We start from the raw sequence: 21,237 nt of genomic DNA, 5'->3' as shown, positions 1-21,237 counted from the left end.
ATTTATAGCTAAGAAAATAATTATATTGTGTTGAATTATAATAATAACAATAATAATGAATGGATAAAAAAAAAAATTATTTAAGTTGTTTTTTTTTTTTAAAGGGGTGTTATTTTTTATATAGCGAGAGTAATTATGTTAATTAAATTAACAAAAAAAATACAAATAAATATAAAAAAAATAAAAATTAAAAAAATATATAATTATTATCACTCAAAAAAATAAGTCTGTTCAAATAAGGAAATAATAAAAACTTTAAAGTAGATTAAATAAGATTTGTATTAGAGGAAAAAAAAAAAACAAAGATTTGTATGAGAGGAAAAAAAAAAAAAAAGAAATAATTAAAAATTTTTATTCTTTGGAATTCGAAAGATTAATTTTTTTTAACAATAATAAACAATGAGAGATTAGTTTATATACAAATAAAACTAAAAAAGAGGTTATATTAAATATTTTTTAATATTTTTAATTATACTAATTTTTTTTTTTAAAGTATTTTAAAAAAAATTTCCATTTGACCGCTGCTTCTTTAGAAGATCTTGATTTTGATAATATGGGGGTTGATAGAATTTTTACAAAAATAACCTAAATAAAAAAATGAAATAATTTATAAAAAAGAAATTTTTTTTTTTTTTTTATTATTTTTTAAAAAATAACATATATAAAAAAGAAAAAAGTAAAGTGAATTATTATTAATACATAAAATAAAATAAAATGTGGTTGTGATAGTGGTTGTGGTGCCATGTCGTTATTGTTATTTATTATAAATATTCAATTTGTTTTATTTTATTAAATTATTTTTTATTATTAATTTTTGTATGTAAAAGAAGTAAATTGAATTAAAAAAAAAATTAAAAAAAAAAAGGAATATTAACACATTTTTGAACATACACAAAAATATATGTGTGTTTTCAACTGTTGAATTTTAAAAAACACTACCCTCAGGATTTATAAACCTAATTTGTTATCAGTTATAAGAAGATAAAAAACAATCATTGTGGAAACTTTGATCGTGTGTTTTTTGTTTATAATAAAAATTATTTTTAGAGTTTTTAAATTTAGATTAAATCATAAAAAACCCACAAAAACACACACATATAAAAATAAATATGTAATGGGTGAAATAAAGTTTTTTTAATTATTAAAATGCTAAAAAAAAGAAATTATAATATTAAAAAAAAGTTTATTTCTTAATAGAAAAAAAAAAAAAGAAAGTTTGAAAATTTTATTAATAATTGTTTAAATTTATAAATTAATTTGCACTATTATTTGCTTGTTGGAAAACTTGTACATCTACAACATAATATTTTGGTACCGATTAATGGCATTAAATTTGTTGATTTGGTCGAGTGTTGCTCGGTTTCATAAACAATATTACATAATAAACATTTTGGCAGGCTATTACCATACATTCTCTTAATTTCTAGCATTGAGTCATTTGAGCAAATGATTATGGGATCATCTAGATGAGCGCCATAATATCTTTGATTTCTTAAAACAAACAAACCTAAACAACCAGCTCTGAGGCTATTAAATTCGACTGGGGAGTTTTCTATAAACTCTTGATTTCTCATGAGCTCTTCGGTCTTTTGACAGAGTATATCTTCGATTGCTTCTTTTTTCTCGATAATGTCATATAGTTCCTTTTCTGTTTCAAGCCAACCTTTAATTGTGTTTTCGTATGATTCTTGAAGCTTTCTAATTATCTCTCTATTTCTACTATCATTATCACCAGAAACAGCATTGGTTTCTATTTGATTAATATAACTTTGAATTACATTAACGGCGATTTCATTGGGTGATGAATTTAATATATCGATTGGGCTACCACAGCTTAGTTTTGAAAAATCTGATTTAAATTTATCCATTCTGTCCTGTGATTTCTTCATAATAACTTGATAGTTAATTTTATTGTTATTGTTATTGCTAATAATGCTGCTGTTGTTGTTTTTGCTATTGCTGTTAGTGTGGTGATGGTGATTATTAAATAATGACGAACCTGTCGTGGTAGTAGTTGTGGTTGTGGTAGTAGTTGTATTTGGGGTAGTTGTTGTAGTTGGTAGTAATTTATCTTTTTCCTCTTCTTCTTTTTGTTCCTGTTCTATTTTTTCCTCCAACTCTTCAAGTTCTTGTTTAACACGATGAGATTCCAGCCATTGATTAAAGTTCATTCCCAAAGTATTTACAATTGATAGATCTATTTTGGCCATATTTCTATAGAAATCTATAATATGCTTTTGTCTACAAGCTATAGCTTTAAAGATTGGTGATTCGTTATTACAATCGACTGTATTAACATCGGCTCCAGATTCGATGAGCTGTTCTGCAATTGAGAGACGACCAAGTCCAAAAGCCCAATGAAGTGGTGTCATACCGCTGTTGTCCTTAGAGTTAAGTGAAAAAACATTGACAGCTTTGAAAAAATCAATAAAAGTAGTGACCACACGAGAGCTATTATCTTGAACGGCATAATGAAGACCAGTAAAACCTCGATTATCTTTTAAGCAAGCTAATTGGGGTTGAGTGTTTAAAAGATGTTTAACCAAGTCATAGTGACCTCTTTCAGCAGCAATGTGAATACCTGTGGCACCAAAATCATCACGAGCGAGAACATTGGCTCCAGAGTATAGGACCATATCAACAATAGCTGTAGAACCAGAATAACATGCCATATGAAAAACGCTGTGACCACCGTTGCCTTTAATTAAAAGATTACATCTTCTGTTAATTAAAAATCTGGCAATATCAATATGACCCTCTCTAGCGGAAACCATAACCATTGTATTACCTTGTGAGTCACGAATACTATTAATTGAATCGTCATTTTGTTCATTAAATAAAGATACAAACTCTTCAATATTATTATTAATGATACAGTTGAAGTAGTACTGGCTGTTATTGTGGTTGTGATTGCTATTAGTTCTAATATTACTTGTTATCATGAAATAGTTGTTATTGTTGAGGTTGAAACCATTGAATTGATGATTCATTGATAATGATGGATCATCATAATCAATTGGTGAACTTTTATGACGTTTTTTAGCTCCTCCTTCTGGAAACTCTATATTTTTAAATTAAAAAAATTAGTGTAAGAGAAAAAAAATAAAAAACTTTGCATATAGTATAACAAATGCTTACCATTATATGAAAAGTTGTATGATTTGCCAGTTTTAGACTTATCACCCAAATTTTTTGTTGTTGAAATTTTAGAATAACGAGCTACTACACTATAAATATTTGCTGTTTCACGAGATGGCGCAGAGAACGATAAACAGAATGAAGCTTGTGTAGGCATATAAAGGGAATCTTGTTTAATAATGTGTGGTGGGTGGTCTGGTAATTCATTTACAGGTTTATATTCTACACTAAGTAACTCGGTTCTTCCTTTCTTAAAGTAATTACCGTAGGCTGTAACATTAGGTTGTTGGCCAACATAACATCCATTTGGAACTAAACGAACGATATCTGGACCCGGTAAAAAATCAGTATGGCAAAATATTGTAATTGGATTTGAAATGACACTACTTATAGCTTTAATTACTTTTCTAATAATAACATCGAAACGGATTGAGAATGAACTGGTTGGATCATGCTTCTTTCTATCTATACGCATATCAGCGAACCTAAACTTGAAAGTGCCATCATTAGATGAAACAGCGGCTTGTGAAAGAATTATTGATTCAGGTTCTGAAATAGCCACCACAATCAAATCACTTGCTTCTCCTTTATAACCGACCACTTCAACAACTGGTGGGGGAACTAAAACATGACCTTTAACTGTATAAGTTGGAAATGGTGTATCAAAGGTATTTACAACCATAATACTAACATTTTCTTTTTTTATGATACTATTATTACTGTTTATATTATTATTTTGAAAATTACTATTACAATTGGTTTTTATTATCAATATTATATTCTTGTTTAACATTATAAATATCATTACTATTATTTGTATAAAATAAATTTTGTTGTGGTGATGGTGATTGCATTACTCTTGATGGTGATGAGAGGAATGGTTGAGATTGGGGTGATGGTACATATGAGGTGATTGGAGAATAACTTTGTGGTGGTGGCGATTCACAAAATTGGTGATTCATAATATTACTGTTGTTGCTGCTATTGTTACAATTACTATTATTGTTATTTGTATTTAATTTTTGTTGTTGTTGTTGTTGCTGTTGTTGTTGTTGTAATTGTTGGAACTGTTGAAGACTAACCATATAGTTGTGATATTGATTTATAAATTCTCCAACCTTCATGCCAGTTTTTGAGAATACCATGTTTGGATCTAATTCTAGGCCATTATAGCTGTTTAAGTCACAGGGTGGTGGTGATGATTGGAATAATGAAAAACCAATATTACTATTAATTATTGAAGTGTTACAGTTATTGTTCATACTATCCATATTACTATTATTTATATTATTCATACTATTTATATTCATATTATTGTTATTTATATTATTATTATTCAAACCACTATTATTAATATTATTAATATTATTAATATTATTATTGTTATTACTATTTACACTATTACTATTATTACTTTTAACTCCACTACTAGTACTGCTAATGGTACTTCCACTACTGGCACTGCTCCTACTGCTTCTACTACTTTTACTACTGCTACTGCTATTGCAACTATTACTATTATTGTTACCATTTGCTTCGTTTTCTTGTTTAATATAAATACTATAATTGTTATTATTTACATAGTAAGTACTTTGACCAAATGAATTACTATCATTTGTATAATAACTACCATTCAAATTATTGGAAAAACTATTATTGTTTGATGATGAATTGTTGTTAGTGACACTGGCGTTATTTAGATGGTTGTCATTATTGCCATAGCTATTGTAAATATTTGAGTTATCAATACTATTGTTATAACTGATGAGATCGTTTGAGCTTTTATAACTATCCATTTTTTATTTATTTTATTATTTTTATGATACCAATGAAATTAATTTTGACTAAATATAGAAAAAAAGAGAAAAATTAGTGCAATGATATAAATATTAAAAAAAAGAAAATAATGAAGAATTTACACTCTTAAAAACAAAAACACCACAATAAATTTAACAAACAATTATTAATGTATATATTAACATATTATTAAATTATTTGTTGTGAATTGAAAAAAAAATATTCTTGAAAAAGATGAGAAATTAAAATTAAATAAAAAATTTAGATTATTTATAATAATATAAAAATAGTTTAACAAATAATTATAAATTATTAAAAAATAAAAAAATATAGTTTAGAAAAAAAAAATTAAAAAAGTAAAATAAAAAAAAGAGGGTATTATAGAAATACTCTTCCAAAATAAAGCGAAATATCTTAAGATTCTGAGAGTGATTATGATAAAAAAAATTTAAAAAATTTAAAAAAAAAAAAAAAATTTTGGTTGGTAATGACAAAATTAAATTTAAATGGTTATAAAATAAATTCAAATCTTACTCTATATTATTAACTTTGAAAAAATATTATTTTCATTATATTTAATTTATTTATAGTTTATTTATTTGTTAATTTTAAGACAAAAAAAAAAAAACAAATAATAATAATACTAAAATTATTTATTTATTTATTTATTTATTATTTATTATTTATTATTTATTATTTATTATTTATTATTTATTTTTTAAAAACAAAAAAAATATTTTTTTGTATTTATATTTATATTTGTGTTTGTATTTGTATTTATTTATTACTATAAAGAAATTAAAATTGAAAAAAAAAAAAAAACTTATTTTGTTTCAATATTTGTGAGTGTGTTTGTGTGTATTTTTTGAAAATTGGGTGTTTTCACCTGGATAGCCAAGACTAACCCGAGTTCATTTCTTTTGTGGGTGATGGTTTTTTCTTATTATTATCACTACTATTATTATTATTATTATTATTGTTGTGTTGTTATATTATTTTTGTTGATTTTAATATTTGTCCATTTATGTTGTTATTTCTATTTATTTATTTATTTATTTTTGTTATTTAGTTGATAAATAAATTTTTATTTTTTTTAAAAATTTTTAAAAAAAATTTTTAAAAAAAATTAAAAAAAAAATTTATTGATAAATCTTTCAAAAAATAAATTAATTGGTCTGTCAAAAAATAAATTGATTAAATTGAAAATGAATATATCTATTTTTTGCAAAACAAATATTGACCCATAACTTTTATTTATTAAATTAAATTGTTATCCTAATTATATTTAATTAAATATTTTATATTTTTTATGTGAAGATCAAAAAAAAATTAAATTGCGGATTAGTATTTTTTAAATAAAAAAAAAAATGACCAAGTTATATAAATAAGGTTTTTATTATTTTATTTTAAAAATATAAATACATTTGATTATTTGATTATTTGATTATTTGATAGGGTTTAGTTTAATTTTTTTTTTCTTCATCATTAATATTACTGTCACTGCTTTCTATATTTTTCTTCTTTTTATTATCAATTTTGTTTTGATGATATTTCCAAGCACCAAATACACCACCTGCAGTAAGTAAAGTTAAACCTATTGGTAGGGTTACTGCTAATGCAATTGTTTTTGTTCTCTTGCTCTTTTCATTTGATGATTTTTCAAGGTTGCTTATGGTGGAGTTAATAAAGCTGTCACCAACCTTCAATGAGAATGGGATGGAAAGAGTTGTATTGGTGGTTTCATCCTGAGCTAAAAGAGTCTTGTTAAAATCATTTGGTAGAGTGAGTTGACATTTGATAAAATCATTGGTGCAGTTTTTGTTATCACCAGTGCCATGATATGATAATGTGCAGTTGTCCATACCAAATGATGTGTTGAAAAGGGTTGGTAAGTTAATAACCAAAGGTGTTCCAAAATTCATTCCATTAAATTCCAATATTATCAAACCTTTGTTTTCTTTATAGGAGAGTTTTGAATTGTAAACAATACCTTTTTCTCTTACAATACTATATGACTTGGAGAACAAACCATTTAAATATAATTTTAATGTTGATGTTTTTGCGCCTTCTTTAACTGGTATTGAAACATTATTTCCATTAATAGTTATATTTGTATTTTGATCATCAAAAGTGGCATGTAAAAGTTTATATGGGTCGGTGTTTGCAGTGAATGTGGTTAAACTGTCGCAATAGTATTGAACTACAGGATTCGAAGAGAGGCACCCAAAAGAGGTCGGAAACGAATGGTCATTTGCAAGTTGGCATTTTACTAGTTCCATGGTATAGTTATCAGATTGAATACCATCAATTGTGATCACAATATTTGCAGAGATTTCTAAAACATCGATTTTGAAACTAATTTGATAATCATTTATAACGACGCATGTTTTTGAAACACCTTTATAGGTAAGATTGCACAAAGATGAGTTTGTACCGAAATTATTTCCATTAAGAGTAACAGTACTTAGAGGATCATCAAATACTACACTATGATTTGATACTAATGCTTTAGCATATGAATATTCTACAGGGATATCTTTATCAGCAAATGTGATGAGGGCTTGTTTTTTACCAGTTCCTTGTTTAACGTTAAATGAATAGGTATTGTTAGCGTTTTCACCAGTCACTTGCATGCTTAAATATTTCAATACTGGTTTATTGTTATAGTATTTACAATCATAGTAATAAAGTAAAACATTTAATGGGTTCTTTCCATCAGTTGATGGGGATGATATTGGTTTTATAAATGGTTCTGGGGTAATTGGGGATTGGTTCGATTTAACACCATTTACAATTAATTGTGCGCTTGCATTTCCGCAAAAGAATGGAACGGTGAACTCGGCAATAGTTTCATCAGGTGAGATAGAGTTTGGTAATATAGTAATCTTTTGATTGGTGTTATATGTAATTTCCAATACAGTAGAGTTGTGTTTGGTACTACCTTGGCTTGTACCTCTTACAGAGAAGCTTGTGCCGTTTTGGGTAATTGATGCTATAAAAGGTTTTGCATATTCAAATACTAAGTTTTTCAATGAACAAATATTATTTACGCATAATTTTAGTTGATGTTGTTTTGTATCTGCTGCTTCATTCGAGAGTTTACAGGTGATGGATGTGGTATCAAAAGGTTGAGTTGCTGTACATGGTTTATTGTCGACTGTTATGACAATATTATTTTGGTCTGATGACGAAATGAGGTTTGTACCGTTGATTACAACTATACCTTCGTTATATTGTGTGATATTGGTAGAATAGGATGTTGGGTTTGGTGGAATTTCGATAGGTTTATTGGCTGATAATATACCGATTGAGACAGAAAGATTTAAGGATTGGGTGTAATTGAAAGTGAAGTTGAGTACAATTAGCTCGTGATCGATAGATACTATTTCACTGGAGTTTATTGGTACATTGTCTATTAATATGGAAGCTGCGTTGGATGAGTTGAAAAAATTGGCACCATTAATTGTTAATTGCTGATTCGATGCATCATATAGAGTGGATGAAATTGTTGGTGATTGGTAATAAAAAAAGGCACATTGACCTCTATTAAAGTCGAAGCATACTTTTCCTTTCCCATAACCAGGTATAATTGTCGCGGTAAGAAGGTTTGGATTGTAATAGGGGTCATAAGGATCACCGGCCACATAGGTATAAACATATTCGCTGTAAGTGCCTGGTTTGTAAATCAATAGTTTATTTAAATCTCTACAACCACATCTCATGTATTCTCCGGATATATTGACTATAGCACCTCTTGTTGGAGGATTAGTAAGGAATGTTACATTGGTTGCTCTAAACATACTATCGTAAAAGTCATTACTTTGGAAATCGCAAACGGTAATGTTTTTGGCATTGTGCCTTGCACAAGCTTTCATTCTTGATCCCCAATATAGCGAACTATTTGTAGAGTATGCAGTAGCATTGATAAAGTAGGAGGGATCTCTAAAAAAGGCTTCACTCCAATTGTAGTAGATCGTGGTAAATGGTAGTTTAAAGTCTACATCTTTATAAAGGGTCATATTAATAGGGAGATATTCAAAGTCTCTGAATAAAAGTACTTCGGCTTTATTACCCTTCGAATGAATCTCTATAAATAAATAAATAAAAAAATAAAAAAATAAAAAAATAAATTTAATTAATATTTTTATTAAATAAATAAAAAGATTTTTTTTTAAAATATAAAATAATTACCTATACATAAGAACATAGAAATTTGTATGGTTACTAAAAACAATATACCTATTAACTTTTTCATTTTGAAATATTAAACACACTAAATACAAGGTGTTGATTTATTTTTTGATAAATGTAAAAAAAGAATTTGATTATTTTTATTTATTTTTAATTTCATAAAAAAAAAAAAAAAAAAAAAAAATAATAAGAATAAATAAAAAAATCAAAATAAATAAAAAAAAAAACAATTTTGTAGTTGAGATATATTTTTAAATGGTATTTATTTTTAATATTTGATATGCGGGGGAGGGTTAAATATCAATTTAAATATTAGTGCACAAATATGTGCACAAATGTGTGCTAATTTAAATACGTTAGAAAATATTTTAATATATTTGTGTGGGTGGGGGTAATTTAATATATATAATTATATATAGTTTTTCCCATATAAAATGTATTTTATTTATAATAATTTTTTAAAAAAATAGAAAAAAAAAAAAAAAATTACAACTCCCACATCAAAAAGGAAAATATTCAAATTTGATGAAAATTACAACACCACATTATAACAAAATTAAATTAAAATAAAAAAGAAAAAAAAAGCTATTTTTAAAATTAATATTAATGTGAAAGTATTATTATTATTGGATATTTATTTTTTTAATATTAAATATATATTTTAAAAAAAAATATTTTGAATGAAGATTTTTTTAATATTAAAAATATATTTTTAAAAAAAAAAAAATAAAAAAAAATAGTATTATTATTTTACATATATAAATATTTAATTTCTAAAATATTCTTACATAGAATATGTTTAATAAATTATTTCTTAAATAATCACACACATTTTTATAAAAAATAAAAATAAAAAAAAAAATTAAAAATATCAAAAAAAAATTGGAAATATCAAAAAAAAAAAATATGAAAATTAATTTTTTATTTTTATTTTTTCTTTTAAACCAATATTACGTATTTATTTATGGTATCTGTCAAATCACAAGTAACACAACATTAAATTGTCCAGAGTCAATTGCATCATGTAGTTTAATTGTTTTAAAGGATTTTTCAAATAAACCAACTATTTTAAATTATCCACTCACTAAAACTGGTTCACAAAATTTTTTAGAGCTTTCAAACTTATCAAATGGTTATATATTTTTAGAAGGAACCAATGAATGCACAGTAGATATTCCGTCAGAACCTTACATCGACTCAGTAGATAGTCCTGCAGCTTATGGTGGTGAATCAAATTTTACTGGTGCCTTTTTATCTGATGAATTTGGCGTTATTCAGACAGTTAAAAATGGTGATATATTTCTAAATTTTAAATATAACAATGACACTAGATTGTTTACATTTACCAATTTTCCAAAAGGGTGTGGTAAATTCGAATTGTGGGGTAAAAATAATAAATTATATTCTGGTAGTTACAAGCCATCAACAATTGTCGATTTTAGAAAAGATGTAAAGATCAACAATATAATATTGGTTGGTTCAAATCTTTTTAACCCAAAAATCATGATTAATGGTCCCAATTTTTCAGCTCAACAAAACATTACATCAATTAACGATAGTATGGATTCTGGTTACTTTACAGTTCAACAAATTATGTATTGCGGCAAATGGACCATAAGCTTGTCTGTGTGTGACTCCCAAGTAAAAGATACCCCACCCATAGTATTAAATAATGTACCATCTATAGATGGAGTCACATCGGTTTCAGCAAAGGATGGTGGTAATGTAACACTCAATGGTGTTAATTTATATTCAAGATCTCTCGATATTCCTGATCCCTCTGGAAAAAAAAACTTGTCTGGATACAGTATCACTCTCCCATATAATAAGAAATGTGTAGTCATTGATTATGACTTTACCAATGGAACTATAACATGCAGTATGCCTCCTTCGAATGATAATGAACAAAAGAAAAATTTAAATTTTGTTTTAACAATTGACCAGCTCTACACCGCAAATATAAACTTTTCTTATGATAGTCCTTCGATTTCAACAGTTAAACAAACAACTTTCCCAACAAGTGGTGATGCACAATTCATAATCAATGGAAAATATTTAAATGATGACTCTATCATTATGGTTAATGTAAAAGTACCAAGCAATGGCAATATTATAGATTATAATTGTTCAATTAAAAGTAAAGATGAAACTCAAATGGTTGTTGGGGTTCCATTGAATGCATATCCAGGTTATATTGTCATAGTTTCAAAGAACGTTGGTGAAAATATTTATTCAAACATTGGTGATTTATCTTTTAAACCAATATTTAACAGTATTACAAAATCGAATACAAACGGTCAAATTGTTACCATCTCTGGTATATCAGTACATACTGAAAAATACTCAGGCTCCAAAACGGTAAACATGTCAGCCTCTATCTATGTAAGCGACGGTGTAGATACTAAGGCAAAATGTAAAAATCCAATCAGTACAAATGGGGTTAATATTACATGCTTAATGGGTCCGGGTGTTGGTAAGAATTTGTCTGTATCAATCGATATTAATGGATATCAAAATCAAAATCCATTATATTTTAGCTACAATAGTCCAGTTATCAGCTCTTTGAATCAAAACTATACCGGCTATGTAACATTTTATGGTGAAAACTTTGGAGCAGATCCCAGTAAGATATCAATCGTATCATCAGATAAATCCCCAATTAATGTTTTAAATGCAAATGATACAAGTTTACAATTTCTTATACCAGAAACATTAAATGGTCTAAATTATTTTAATATATATGTTGGTTCATCAAATCATCAAAATGTACTTTCAAATGTAGAGTTTGCAGTAAAACCAACCATCTTAAATATTACATCAATTCCAGCAAGTGGTGGCCAAGTAACAATAACAGGTCATCATCTTAGTGAAAGAGCAGCAATCTCGTTTAGATCTCAAAGGGGAACACCATCTGGCATTCCTTGTAACAACATCACAGTCTCTGATAATAACTCGGTATTGAAATGCCAAGTCTATGGTTTTTCAGGTTCTCAAATAGGGGAAAATGGTGCAGGTGAAAGAAAAACAACATCAGGTGCAAATCATACCATTTTTATGAGCATTAAAGGAAGAAATGCTATCAATCCAAACAATATAACATTTTCATTCAATTCACCTATTGTTTATGGTTCGCCAGGTTCCAATGGTTTAGGTAGAAAAACCATTTATATTATCGGCGAAAACTTCAATAGAATTGGACTTAAAGTATATGTTGGTGGTGCAGAATGTAAATGGCCAATTATCTATCACACATTCGATACCATTACATGTATGCTAGAAGCTGTAGATAATAGTCTAAGATCGCAATATGAAAATAAAACCTTTGATATTAAGGTAACAGTCGATGGTCAAACAGGTTTCATTAAAAATAATTTTACCTATTACTGTAAGTATCAGTTTATTAATCTATATAGATTATTTAATAACCTGTAGTAATAAAACCAGTCTACTAATTTAAAATCTTTTCTACTTATATTCACAAATAACAGTCGATGAAACATCATATGCTACAGAATCTAGTAAATTAACATCTATCATTCCAGCAATTGTAATTTGTGGTAGTATTGGATTGGTTCCAATTATTTCTATAGGTATTTATATAATCAACCGTAATAGAAGATTAAAAGAAATTCAAAAGATTTTAGATAATAAAGTTTTTTAATAAAACAATAAAAATTGTAAATAAAATAGCAATAGTAATAGTAATAAAGTAATATTAAATAGTATTAATAGTAAAAAAGCAGAATTTTATATAAGAGTTAAAGTTTTTATTTAATTTAAAAGGTATTTTTGCAGGATGTTTTATTTGAAATTGTTCCTAACCATTTTATTTGATTAGTTGCTTTAATTTTCCATTGCTTATTTATATTCTTCTAATTACTTGAATATGTTATTATTTTTGATTATCTATTATTATTATTATAATAACCACTATTATTATTATTATTATTATTACAATCATTATTATTGTTGTTGTTATATTTACATTTGATTGTTTAATAATTGCTAATCAACAATACATTTTTATTAAATAAAATCTTTTCTTCTCTTTTTTAAATGGTATTACCATTGTTGACCATACCACGGTCATTTTGTAGTTGTTGACTACCAATGTTTCTTGCTTGGAAAACATATGGGTCAATATAGACTTTGCTTGGAATGGCATCAATCTCTACTTTGGAATGGGATGGTTTTGGACGCGATGCGTCGGATTCATTAATTTTACAGTTTCTAAACATTCTTTATTACTTTAAATATTTAGAATTGATTAGTATATATAAACTATATATAAATATATTATATTTTCTTACCAAATAAAAAAAAAATTATCCTAAATATTTTCTTAGCTAAAAAAAAAAAAAAACTATACTACAATAAAAATTAAATTAATATAAAAAATTTTAAATTGTTACAAAAAAAAAAATAAAAAAAAAAAAAAAAAAGAAAATTGAAAATAATTTATATTATTAAAAAAAAATAAAAATTTATTAACATTGGTGCGCACAATGTTATTAATACATGTGTGTGTTATAATATGTGTGTGTGTCAATTGTCCTGAAATACAATATTACTTTTTAGATAAATAAAAATAAAATAAAATAAACAATTATTTCTTTCAAAGGAAAATAAAAATAAAATGGTTCTAATACTATTTATATATAGAATTTTTAATAAAAAAATAAAAAATGGTTATGATCAAAAAAATTAAAAATAAAAAAATAAAAATAAAAAAATAAAAATAAAATTTTTTTTTTTATAAATTTTTTTTTTTTTTTTTAATGTTCAAAATGATCTGCAAATATCAGTTCATGTGTGACTTTTCTAAACAGAATCTTTTAAGATGACCAATATAAATATCAAAATTAATTAAGTTTCTAATATTGAAGCCGCCACCGCATGGATCAAAACTATTACCACAAATAAAGTAATTGATCTTCAGCAAATGAAGCAGCAACACCACCCGAAACAGATGAAGTTAACATTAAACTGGACAAAACAATATCAACTAGTTTCTTTGTTGAATCTTATTCTATAAAAAATAAAACAAGTATTAATATAAGTAAAAGATAATACAAACTAATTTTTGCATTAATACATACTATTAAATTATATTTAAAAAATTATAGTTTTTGATTTATAAATATAAATAAATAAGGGGTATTTATTTATATTTATAAAAAAAAAAATTTATAAACTATAATAATAACAACAATAATAAAAAATAATAACAATAATATGAATAGTTAGTGTGGGATAAATAAAAAAAATTTAATACATTCAATCAAAGTTTAAAATATATAGAAAACATCAAATAAATTTAGGTTTTAGAAATATAAAAAATTTATAAATTTTTTTCATTATCTTTTTTATTTTTTCTTTTTTTTTTTTATTTATTTTTTTTTTATTTATTATAATCATGTTTTTTGTGTGAACAAACATATAAAAAGGAAATTTAGAGCTGATAAATTTTTTTTTTTTTGTAGATATATTATTTAATGTGCTACGGAAAACAATATGTTATAATTATTATTATGTCTGTTGTTGTTGTTTGGTAATGTGTTTTGTGTGTGAATGTGGGTGTGGGTGTTGTTTGTTATATTTTCTTTTTTTTTTTTATATAGGTTTTTTTTTTTTGGTTATGTGCTAATGTGTTAAGTGATTGAAGTGTTTAAGTTTCTTTAGGGGTATATCACACACAATAGAGCCAAAAAAAAAAAAATATATTTTTTCCTCACAAATTTTATAAAAATAATTTATGAATTGTTATTTCAATCAATTTTTTTATGTGTACAGTGCATTAATAAAAAAAATTAAGTTATTATTATATTAAATATTAAATTTAATATTAATTTTATTTATTTAATTTTTTTTTTTTTTAAAAAATTAATAGTAATATTAAAGTTAAGTGATAGTCGCATTATCATTATTTTTTTTAAAAATTATTTATACAACAACAAATCATAAATAAAAAAAATAAATAAATAATTTTATAAAAACTTTTTTTTTATTTATATATATTTATATATTTATATATATTATTTTTTTTATTTTTCTAAATTATATTTTATTCATTAATTTTTTTTATCATATATAATTAATAAAAAATGAGCTATGAAAATATTTCAATTAAAAATAAAGAAGCCCATAAAGAAACAATCAATGAAATTGTAACAAGAAATGAAAATATTTCAACTACGAATATCTTCAATATTAGTGTCCCCAAAATCTTAGAATCGTTCGTATTAGATTTAAAAAAGATTGTTAAAAGTGACTTTTATTTGGGTGAAGGATTCTTTGGTAAAGTTTACTATACTAGATACAATAATCAAGATGTGGCAATGAAAGTTCAACAACCAAATTACTATTTTTTTAATGAAGTTCATATCAATCAGAAAATCAATTCAAAATACATTGTCAAATTCCACGGAGCCTCTGCATCTGAAAAATATATAATGGCATTCGAGTTGATGAAAGGTGGCACATTGAAACACTTATTAACTGACCAATTAAATATTAAACCTTCAACTACGCATAAGATCATCATGCAAATCTCAAAGGGTATGGGCTACTTGCATAACTGTACACCACCCATTATTCATGGAGATTTATCATCCTCCAATATATTGCTTTTGAACAAATTTAATTCAAATAAAAAAAATTATTGTAAAATCTCTGACTTTGGTTTGGGCATAATAAAAAATGAAAAAAGATTTTTCAATAAAATTATTGGAAATGTATTATATATGGCTCCGGAAATATATGATGGTGAATCCCCTTGTGACGAAAAATCTGATGTCTTTTCTTTTGGAATCTTGGCAATTGAAATATTAACATTAGAATACCCACCAATTCAACATAATACATATGCTCAATGGGAAGAATTTCTTATTGAAAATAAGACTCTTTCATCATTTTCAAAATGCTTTGATGATTGGTTAGCTCTTATTCTATCCTGTATCCATAGAAACCCTGGAAATCGTCCATCTTTTAAGGAAATTATTGAAAAATTAAAATCATTAAAAAAATATTATAAAGACGAAAACAATATTCCACTATCTTTATAATGTCAACCATTAACAAATAATGAAACCAAAGATAAACCTAATATACAAATTTAAATATAAAAAAAGTTAAAAAAACAAAAAAAAAAAAAAAAAAAAAAAAAAAAAAAAAAAAAAAAAAAAAAAAAAAAAAAAAAAAAAGTAATAATAATAACAATAATAATAATAATAGCTTTAGTTGTTAAATACAATCAAAGGTTTTTATTTTTTATATAATTTTTAATCCATCAACAAAACAAATTTTATAAATAAACTTTTTTTTTTTTAAAATAGATACAATTTTATTTTTCTTAAATATTTTTAAATTTTTTATTTTACATTTCTAAATTCTGTTTTCCTATTTACAAGTTTTACAAATCCATTATATTTAAAACTAAAATAAATAAAAATAATATTAGTATTATATTTAAAGTTTAAAGTAAAAAATTAATACCTACTTGATGAGCAATTATCACAACAAGTTAATTTACAACTAATGCACATATACATTTCACTATTAAATTGTTTTTGACAAAAAACACAAAGATATTTACTTTTATCTAATAGTCCAAATATATGTTTATGTTCTGCGTTTAAAATATGTTTTTTATGTGGTAATTTTTGTTTAATGTCTTTATATTGGGGTGGTAATACTTGAACATCATATTGTTGTTTTTGTTGATAATGGTTAATTTCCTGTTTTAAATTTTGCTGAAGTTGCGGTAACCATAAGGCCTGTGGTTCATTTTGAAAGGTTGTTCGATCATATGGCTGATACATTTGGGGTGTTACCTGTAGATTATTATTGGAGTTAAAAAGATTATTATTAAAATTTGGGGGGAATTGCTGAACAAAATGGTTGTACTGATTGTGTTGTAATAGAGGGTAATTTTGATTATTTAAATTTATATTAATATCGTACTTTGGTTGTATTGGTGGTTGTTGATAATAAAAATTCTGGTTATAGTCAAAACAGTTATTATTGTTCATATTATAATTGTTATAAACATTATTATTGTTATAATTATTACTGCTAAAATTATTAATCATATTCATGTTATTATTCATATTATTCATATTATTCATATTATTACTATTACTACTTTTATTACTATTATTACTATTATTACTATTATTGCTATTATTTAAATTATTTTGATTTTCATAATGATTTGAAGGCTTTCTTGATATTTGATTGGTTTGGTTTTGAGAAATTCCAAGCCACTTGCAAATAGGATTACATTTATGAGATTGAAAAAAAGAATCAATTCCTTTTTGACCAAGGTTCCCTTGTCCATATTTATTTGGTTCTTTTGTATGAATTTGTAAATCTGTATAGCAATCATTGACTCCTTGAATATCAACAACTAATTCAGTTTTATTTGATGCCACAAATGTAAAATGACTGAATGCTTGAGGTGTATTTCTATCATTATCGACATATCCAGTATTTGTATTATATTTTTTATAACTACCCTCTAAAAACAATTCTATTTGTGCTATGGGTCTACCTGGCCTAATAAAGTTTTAGTAGAATAGACAAAGTTACAATTAATAACCAATTTAATAATAATAATTATGAAAATAATTAAACACTTACCTATTTATAAAACATAGTATAAAAGGTCTATTAATTGTAATCTTCTTTGGTGGATTTTTATCATTAAATAATTTAGCATACTTATGAGCAGTTTCAGCAGATAGATTATCTCTAATTAAATCCTTGAACCCCAAAGGTGAGTGTTTTTGAATCTTTAAAACACATTTAATATTTGATTTTACTAGGGTCAAATGGTATGCCGACCTCATCCCACCGCTCCCAATTTTGCTTCCAATTTGGGCCAATGCAACTTCTTTTTTTAATAACTTTCTTTCGACATCATATCTAATGATCTCTACTTCTTCTATGGATGAAATTGATGGATTAAAAGTATTTTCTGTGTAACTTGTTCCATATTTCTCCATTATATATACATAATATGTATTTGTATTTTTTTTTTTTTTATTATTATTTTTTTTTTTTGAACTTTAAAAATGAAGATTAAATAATCATTATAAATTTGTATTTTTGTATTATTTATAATTTTACAAAACAATTAACACACACACAACACACAAACAAAAAAAAAAAATGATATATATGAAAAAAAAAATAAAAAAATAATTTTGTAAAAAAAAAATAATAAAGTATTGATGTTTTTTTTTGAGGTTTTGATTAAGATTACAACATTTTTCTGTCCTGATCACTCTTTCCTTGGGAGAGTCTTGTAAGTTAAAGAATAGTCATAATATAAAATTTTGAAACCAAAAAAAAAAAAAAAATTCAAAAAAAAATTCTAATTTTAACATTTTTTTATTTTGACCATTTTTTTTATTTTGACCATTTTTTTATTTTGATCATTTTTTTTTTTTTAAAAAAATATCTTGGCAACATCAACAAAAATAAATTAAGGATTTTATTTTTTTTTTTTTTTTTATTTTTTTTTTTTTATTAATTTTTTTATTTAGTGTTGTATTGGGGGATATTGTTTTTTTTGGTTGGTTGATAAAAATTATTGAGGCTTCTTTGTAATATCCATTTTAAATTTTAAATAATTCTTTAATCTTTTTTATAGATAATATTAATTTTAAAATTTGTTACTTTTTTTTATTTTTTTAAAATTAAATTTGTATTTGGGGATAATGAATTTTTTGATACAAGTGATTTCATCTTTTTATTTCTGAATGAGAGTATTTGAACCGATGGAGGAATGGTGTTGATATGTATTTGTTGTTCAAATAATAAACCAAAGGTGATTTTTCTAATTGAGAGTGGAATTGAGTTGGCCAAGATAGGGTGGTTATAGTGATCACCAACATCAAGCTCGGTGACTGTTGGTGGAAGATCATTTGCTCTAAGAGGTGATTTGAATTCTCGAAGCTTTAATGTGCAAATATTTGCAGGAATTTCTAATGCTGGCAATTGTTTATTATAGGGAAGCGATATACTTAAACTTGTAATACTGCGTGGTAACTCTAGCAATGGGTGAGTGTATCGGCCTAATCCCAGAGTATTAATTGATTCTGGTAAGATTTCATTATTTTCGTCTTGAATTTGTTCATTGTAATCCCAAAGAAACAACTCTTTAACGCTTGGGGGTATTGCGTATTTTTCAAACTCTTTGTTGTAGTCTCTAAGCTCCAAAGATGTAACTGATGCCGGTATAATTCCACAAAGACAGTCTTTAAATCCATCCAAACTAAGAGTCTCTATTGATGGGGGTAATACATTTGGTAAAATAGAAGCCATATATGTGCCAAAATTCTTGATTTTAAAGCTTTTAAGTGACACGGGTAATACATTTGGCAAAATCAGTTGATCAAAGCAATACAATTCTAAAGCCTCTAGTCCCATTGGTATAGACCCAACCATTAATGGCTTATCGTACAAAAGCAACCCTAAATCTCTTAGAGAACCCGCTGGAAGGTCACCCGGTCTAAGGAGATGATTATAACTTTTCATTGATATCTTTTGAATTGTTTTGGGTATACCATCTTTAACTAGCGGAACATTATATTCTTCAAACACTAACTCTTTAACATTTGTACCGATTAAATTACCAGGACTAATTTCTCTTTTAAATTTTTCAGAGAATTCGATCTTGATAACACTTTTTGGGATTATATAGTTTGAAATTGGTGCATCAAAATTATAATATACTGTTGAAATATATTCTCTATATGGATGATGCAAAAGATGCTCTTCTTTTTCAATTTTTACTCTATTATATTTTTTAAATAAATCCATATGTCTTTTGATTTCACAATAAATAAAAACATTCCTCCAGACTAAAAAAAATAACATTTCATTATCTCTTTTTATTATTATTTTATTATTATTATTATTTGAATTGCTAATACTATTATTAATACTATTAATATTATTATAACTATCACTATTACTACTATTGTCTCTATTATTATTTATTAGATTTAAATCTGTTAATTGTTTTAATTGATTTTTTAAATATTGCAATTCATTTTCTGTTTTAGTTTTATATTCACTAAATTCTGTTTCTAATTTTTCTAATTTTCTTTTATTTGATGGCATTATTATTATTTATTGTGTGTTGATGTGTTGATAATTTAAAAAAAATAAAAAGAAAAAAAATTTAAAAAAAAAAATTAATTTTTTTTCAAAAAAAATTTTTTTTTTTTTTTTTTTGGTGTGGGTGGGTTTTTATTAAACTTTTTTTTCTAATTAATTTGGATGGGTTTGTTTTAACTGAGGATGATCATTTGTGCTGTAAAGCTGGATAATTCCAAATGATTAATCGAGGATGGAAGAGAAGATAGATTGCTCATAAAATTTACTAAATACCAATTGATAGATCTGAGTGATGGAAGCTTGATATTTGGTGGAGTTGAATTCTTTACAAGAGGCCTATTGTAGTCAAGTAGCCTCACTAAACATGTTGGTAATAAACTATTGCTAATGTGGATAGTATTTATTATTGATTAATTAATTTTTATTATTAATTATTATTCTTTATGCATATTTATAATTATTATTCTATCTATTTATCGTTCTACTAAAATATCTGTTTGTAATTCGACAATAAAATAGCCAAGGTTGTTATTTTCATAAATTTTTATTTTTTTTGTTTTATGTCTAAAATTATTTGCTGTTTTTCTGTCTCGGTTTTTACAAGTAAATAAAATTACAATTATTTTCAAAATATTTTTTCATTATTTTCAAAAAAATTTATAAAAAAAAAAAAAATTAATTTTTTTTCTTTTTTTTTTTTTAATTTTATTTTATTTTATTATAAAATATCCCAAAAAAAAAAAAAAAAAAAAAAAAAAAAAACCTTTTTTTATTATTTGTAAAACCACCAAAAAGGGATGGCTTTTTTAAAAAAAAAAAAATTTTTAAAAAAAATTTTGAAAAAATTTTTTTTAAAGTGGGGAAAACCCAATATTTTTAAAAACATTTTTTTTTTTACCCCCTAAAATTTTTAATTTTTTTAAAAGCCTAAAAAGAATTTTTTTTTCCACCATTAAGGCCCCTTTAACCATTCATTTCCTTTTT

At 24.8% G+C, this 21,237-nt stretch overlaps 7 protein-coding genes across 7 annotated transcripts; 2 read left to right on the top strand and 5 right to left on the bottom strand.

Moving 5' to 3' along the window:
• Positions 1-1,265: 1,265 nt before the first annotated feature.
• On the bottom strand, positions 1,266-4,934 carry DICPUDRAFT_83525 (uncharacterized protein; the record flags this gene model as incomplete). The annotated part of the gene is made up of 4 exons (XM_003292870.1): positions 1,266-2,254; positions 2,693-3,061; positions 3,139-3,884; positions 4,207-4,934. The coding sequence occupies 4 exons, from the start codon at positions 4,932-4,934 to the stop codon at positions 1,266-1,268; spliced, it is 2,832 nt and encodes a 943-aa protein (XP_003292918.1).
• A 1,379-nt stretch (positions 4,935-6,313) lies between these two features.
• Positions 6,314-9,222, bottom strand: DICPUDRAFT_99505 (uncharacterized protein). The gene is made up of 2 exons (XM_003292869.1): positions 9,127-9,222; positions 6,314-9,022 (listed from the first exon to the last, which is right to left on the bottom strand). The coding sequence occupies exons 1-2, from the start codon at positions 9,188-9,190 to the stop codon at positions 6,399-6,401; spliced, it is 2,688 nt and encodes an 895-aa protein (XP_003292917.1). The 5' UTR covers positions 9,191-9,222; the 3' UTR covers positions 6,314-6,398.
• Positions 9,223-9,867: 645 nt separating this feature from the next.
• On the top strand, positions 9,868-12,869 carry DICPUDRAFT_99504 (uncharacterized protein). The gene is made up of 2 exons (XM_003292875.1): positions 9,868-12,511; positions 12,615-12,869. The coding sequence occupies exons 1-2, from the start codon at positions 10,033-10,035 to the stop codon at positions 12,785-12,787; spliced, it is 2,652 nt and encodes an 883-aa protein (XP_003292923.1). The 5' UTR covers positions 9,868-10,032; the 3' UTR covers positions 12,788-12,869.
• A 10-nt stretch (positions 12,870-12,879) lies between these two features.
• On the bottom strand, positions 12,880-13,535 carry DICPUDRAFT_92959 (uncharacterized protein). The gene is made up of 3 exons (XM_003292868.1): positions 13,442-13,535; positions 13,416-13,420; positions 12,880-13,374 (listed from the first exon to the last, which is right to left on the bottom strand). The coding sequence occupies exon 3, from the start codon at positions 13,362-13,364 to the stop codon at positions 13,179-13,181; it is 186 nt and encodes a 61-aa protein (XP_003292916.1). The 5' UTR covers positions 13,365-13,374; positions 13,416-13,420; positions 13,442-13,535; the 3' UTR covers positions 12,880-13,178.
• Positions 13,536-15,094: 1,559 nt separating this feature from the next.
• DICPUDRAFT_92958 (uncharacterized protein) lies at positions 15,095-16,258 on the top strand. The gene has a single exon (XM_003292874.1). The coding sequence runs from the start codon at positions 15,231-15,233 to the stop codon at positions 16,188-16,190; it is 960 nt and encodes a 319-aa protein (XP_003292922.1). The 5' UTR covers positions 15,095-15,230; the 3' UTR covers positions 16,191-16,258.
• A 279-nt stretch (positions 16,259-16,537) lies between these two features.
• Positions 16,538-18,131, bottom strand: DICPUDRAFT_83521 (uncharacterized protein; the record flags this gene model as incomplete). Its single annotated transcript, XM_003292867.1, has 3 exons — positions 16,538-16,560; positions 16,625-17,682; positions 17,767-18,131. 3 exons carry the CDS (start codon positions 18,129-18,131, stop codon positions 16,538-16,540), a joined length of 1,446 nt encoding a protein of 481 aa, XP_003292915.1.
• A 721-nt stretch (positions 18,132-18,852) lies between these two features.
• Positions 18,853-20,031, bottom strand: DICPUDRAFT_10349 (uncharacterized protein; the record flags this gene model as incomplete). The annotated part of the gene is made up of 2 exons (XM_003292866.1): positions 18,853-19,413; positions 19,735-20,031. Coding segments are annotated over 2 exons (858 nt in total), but the record flags the coding sequence as incomplete, so codon positions are not given.
• Between the last annotated feature and the right edge of the window lie 1,206 nt (positions 20,032-21,237).

This window comes from Dictyostelium purpureum (genome assembly GCF_000190715.1).
Source record: "Dictyostelium purpureum unplaced genomic scaffold DICPUscaffold_381, whole genome shotgun sequence".
Lineage (NCBI taxonomy): Eukaryota > Evosea > Eumycetozoa > Dictyosteliales > Dictyosteliaceae > Dictyostelium > Dictyostelium purpureum.
Note: the sequence above shows the minus strand (reverse complement) of the source record. Positions and strands in the feature narration are given on the sequence as shown.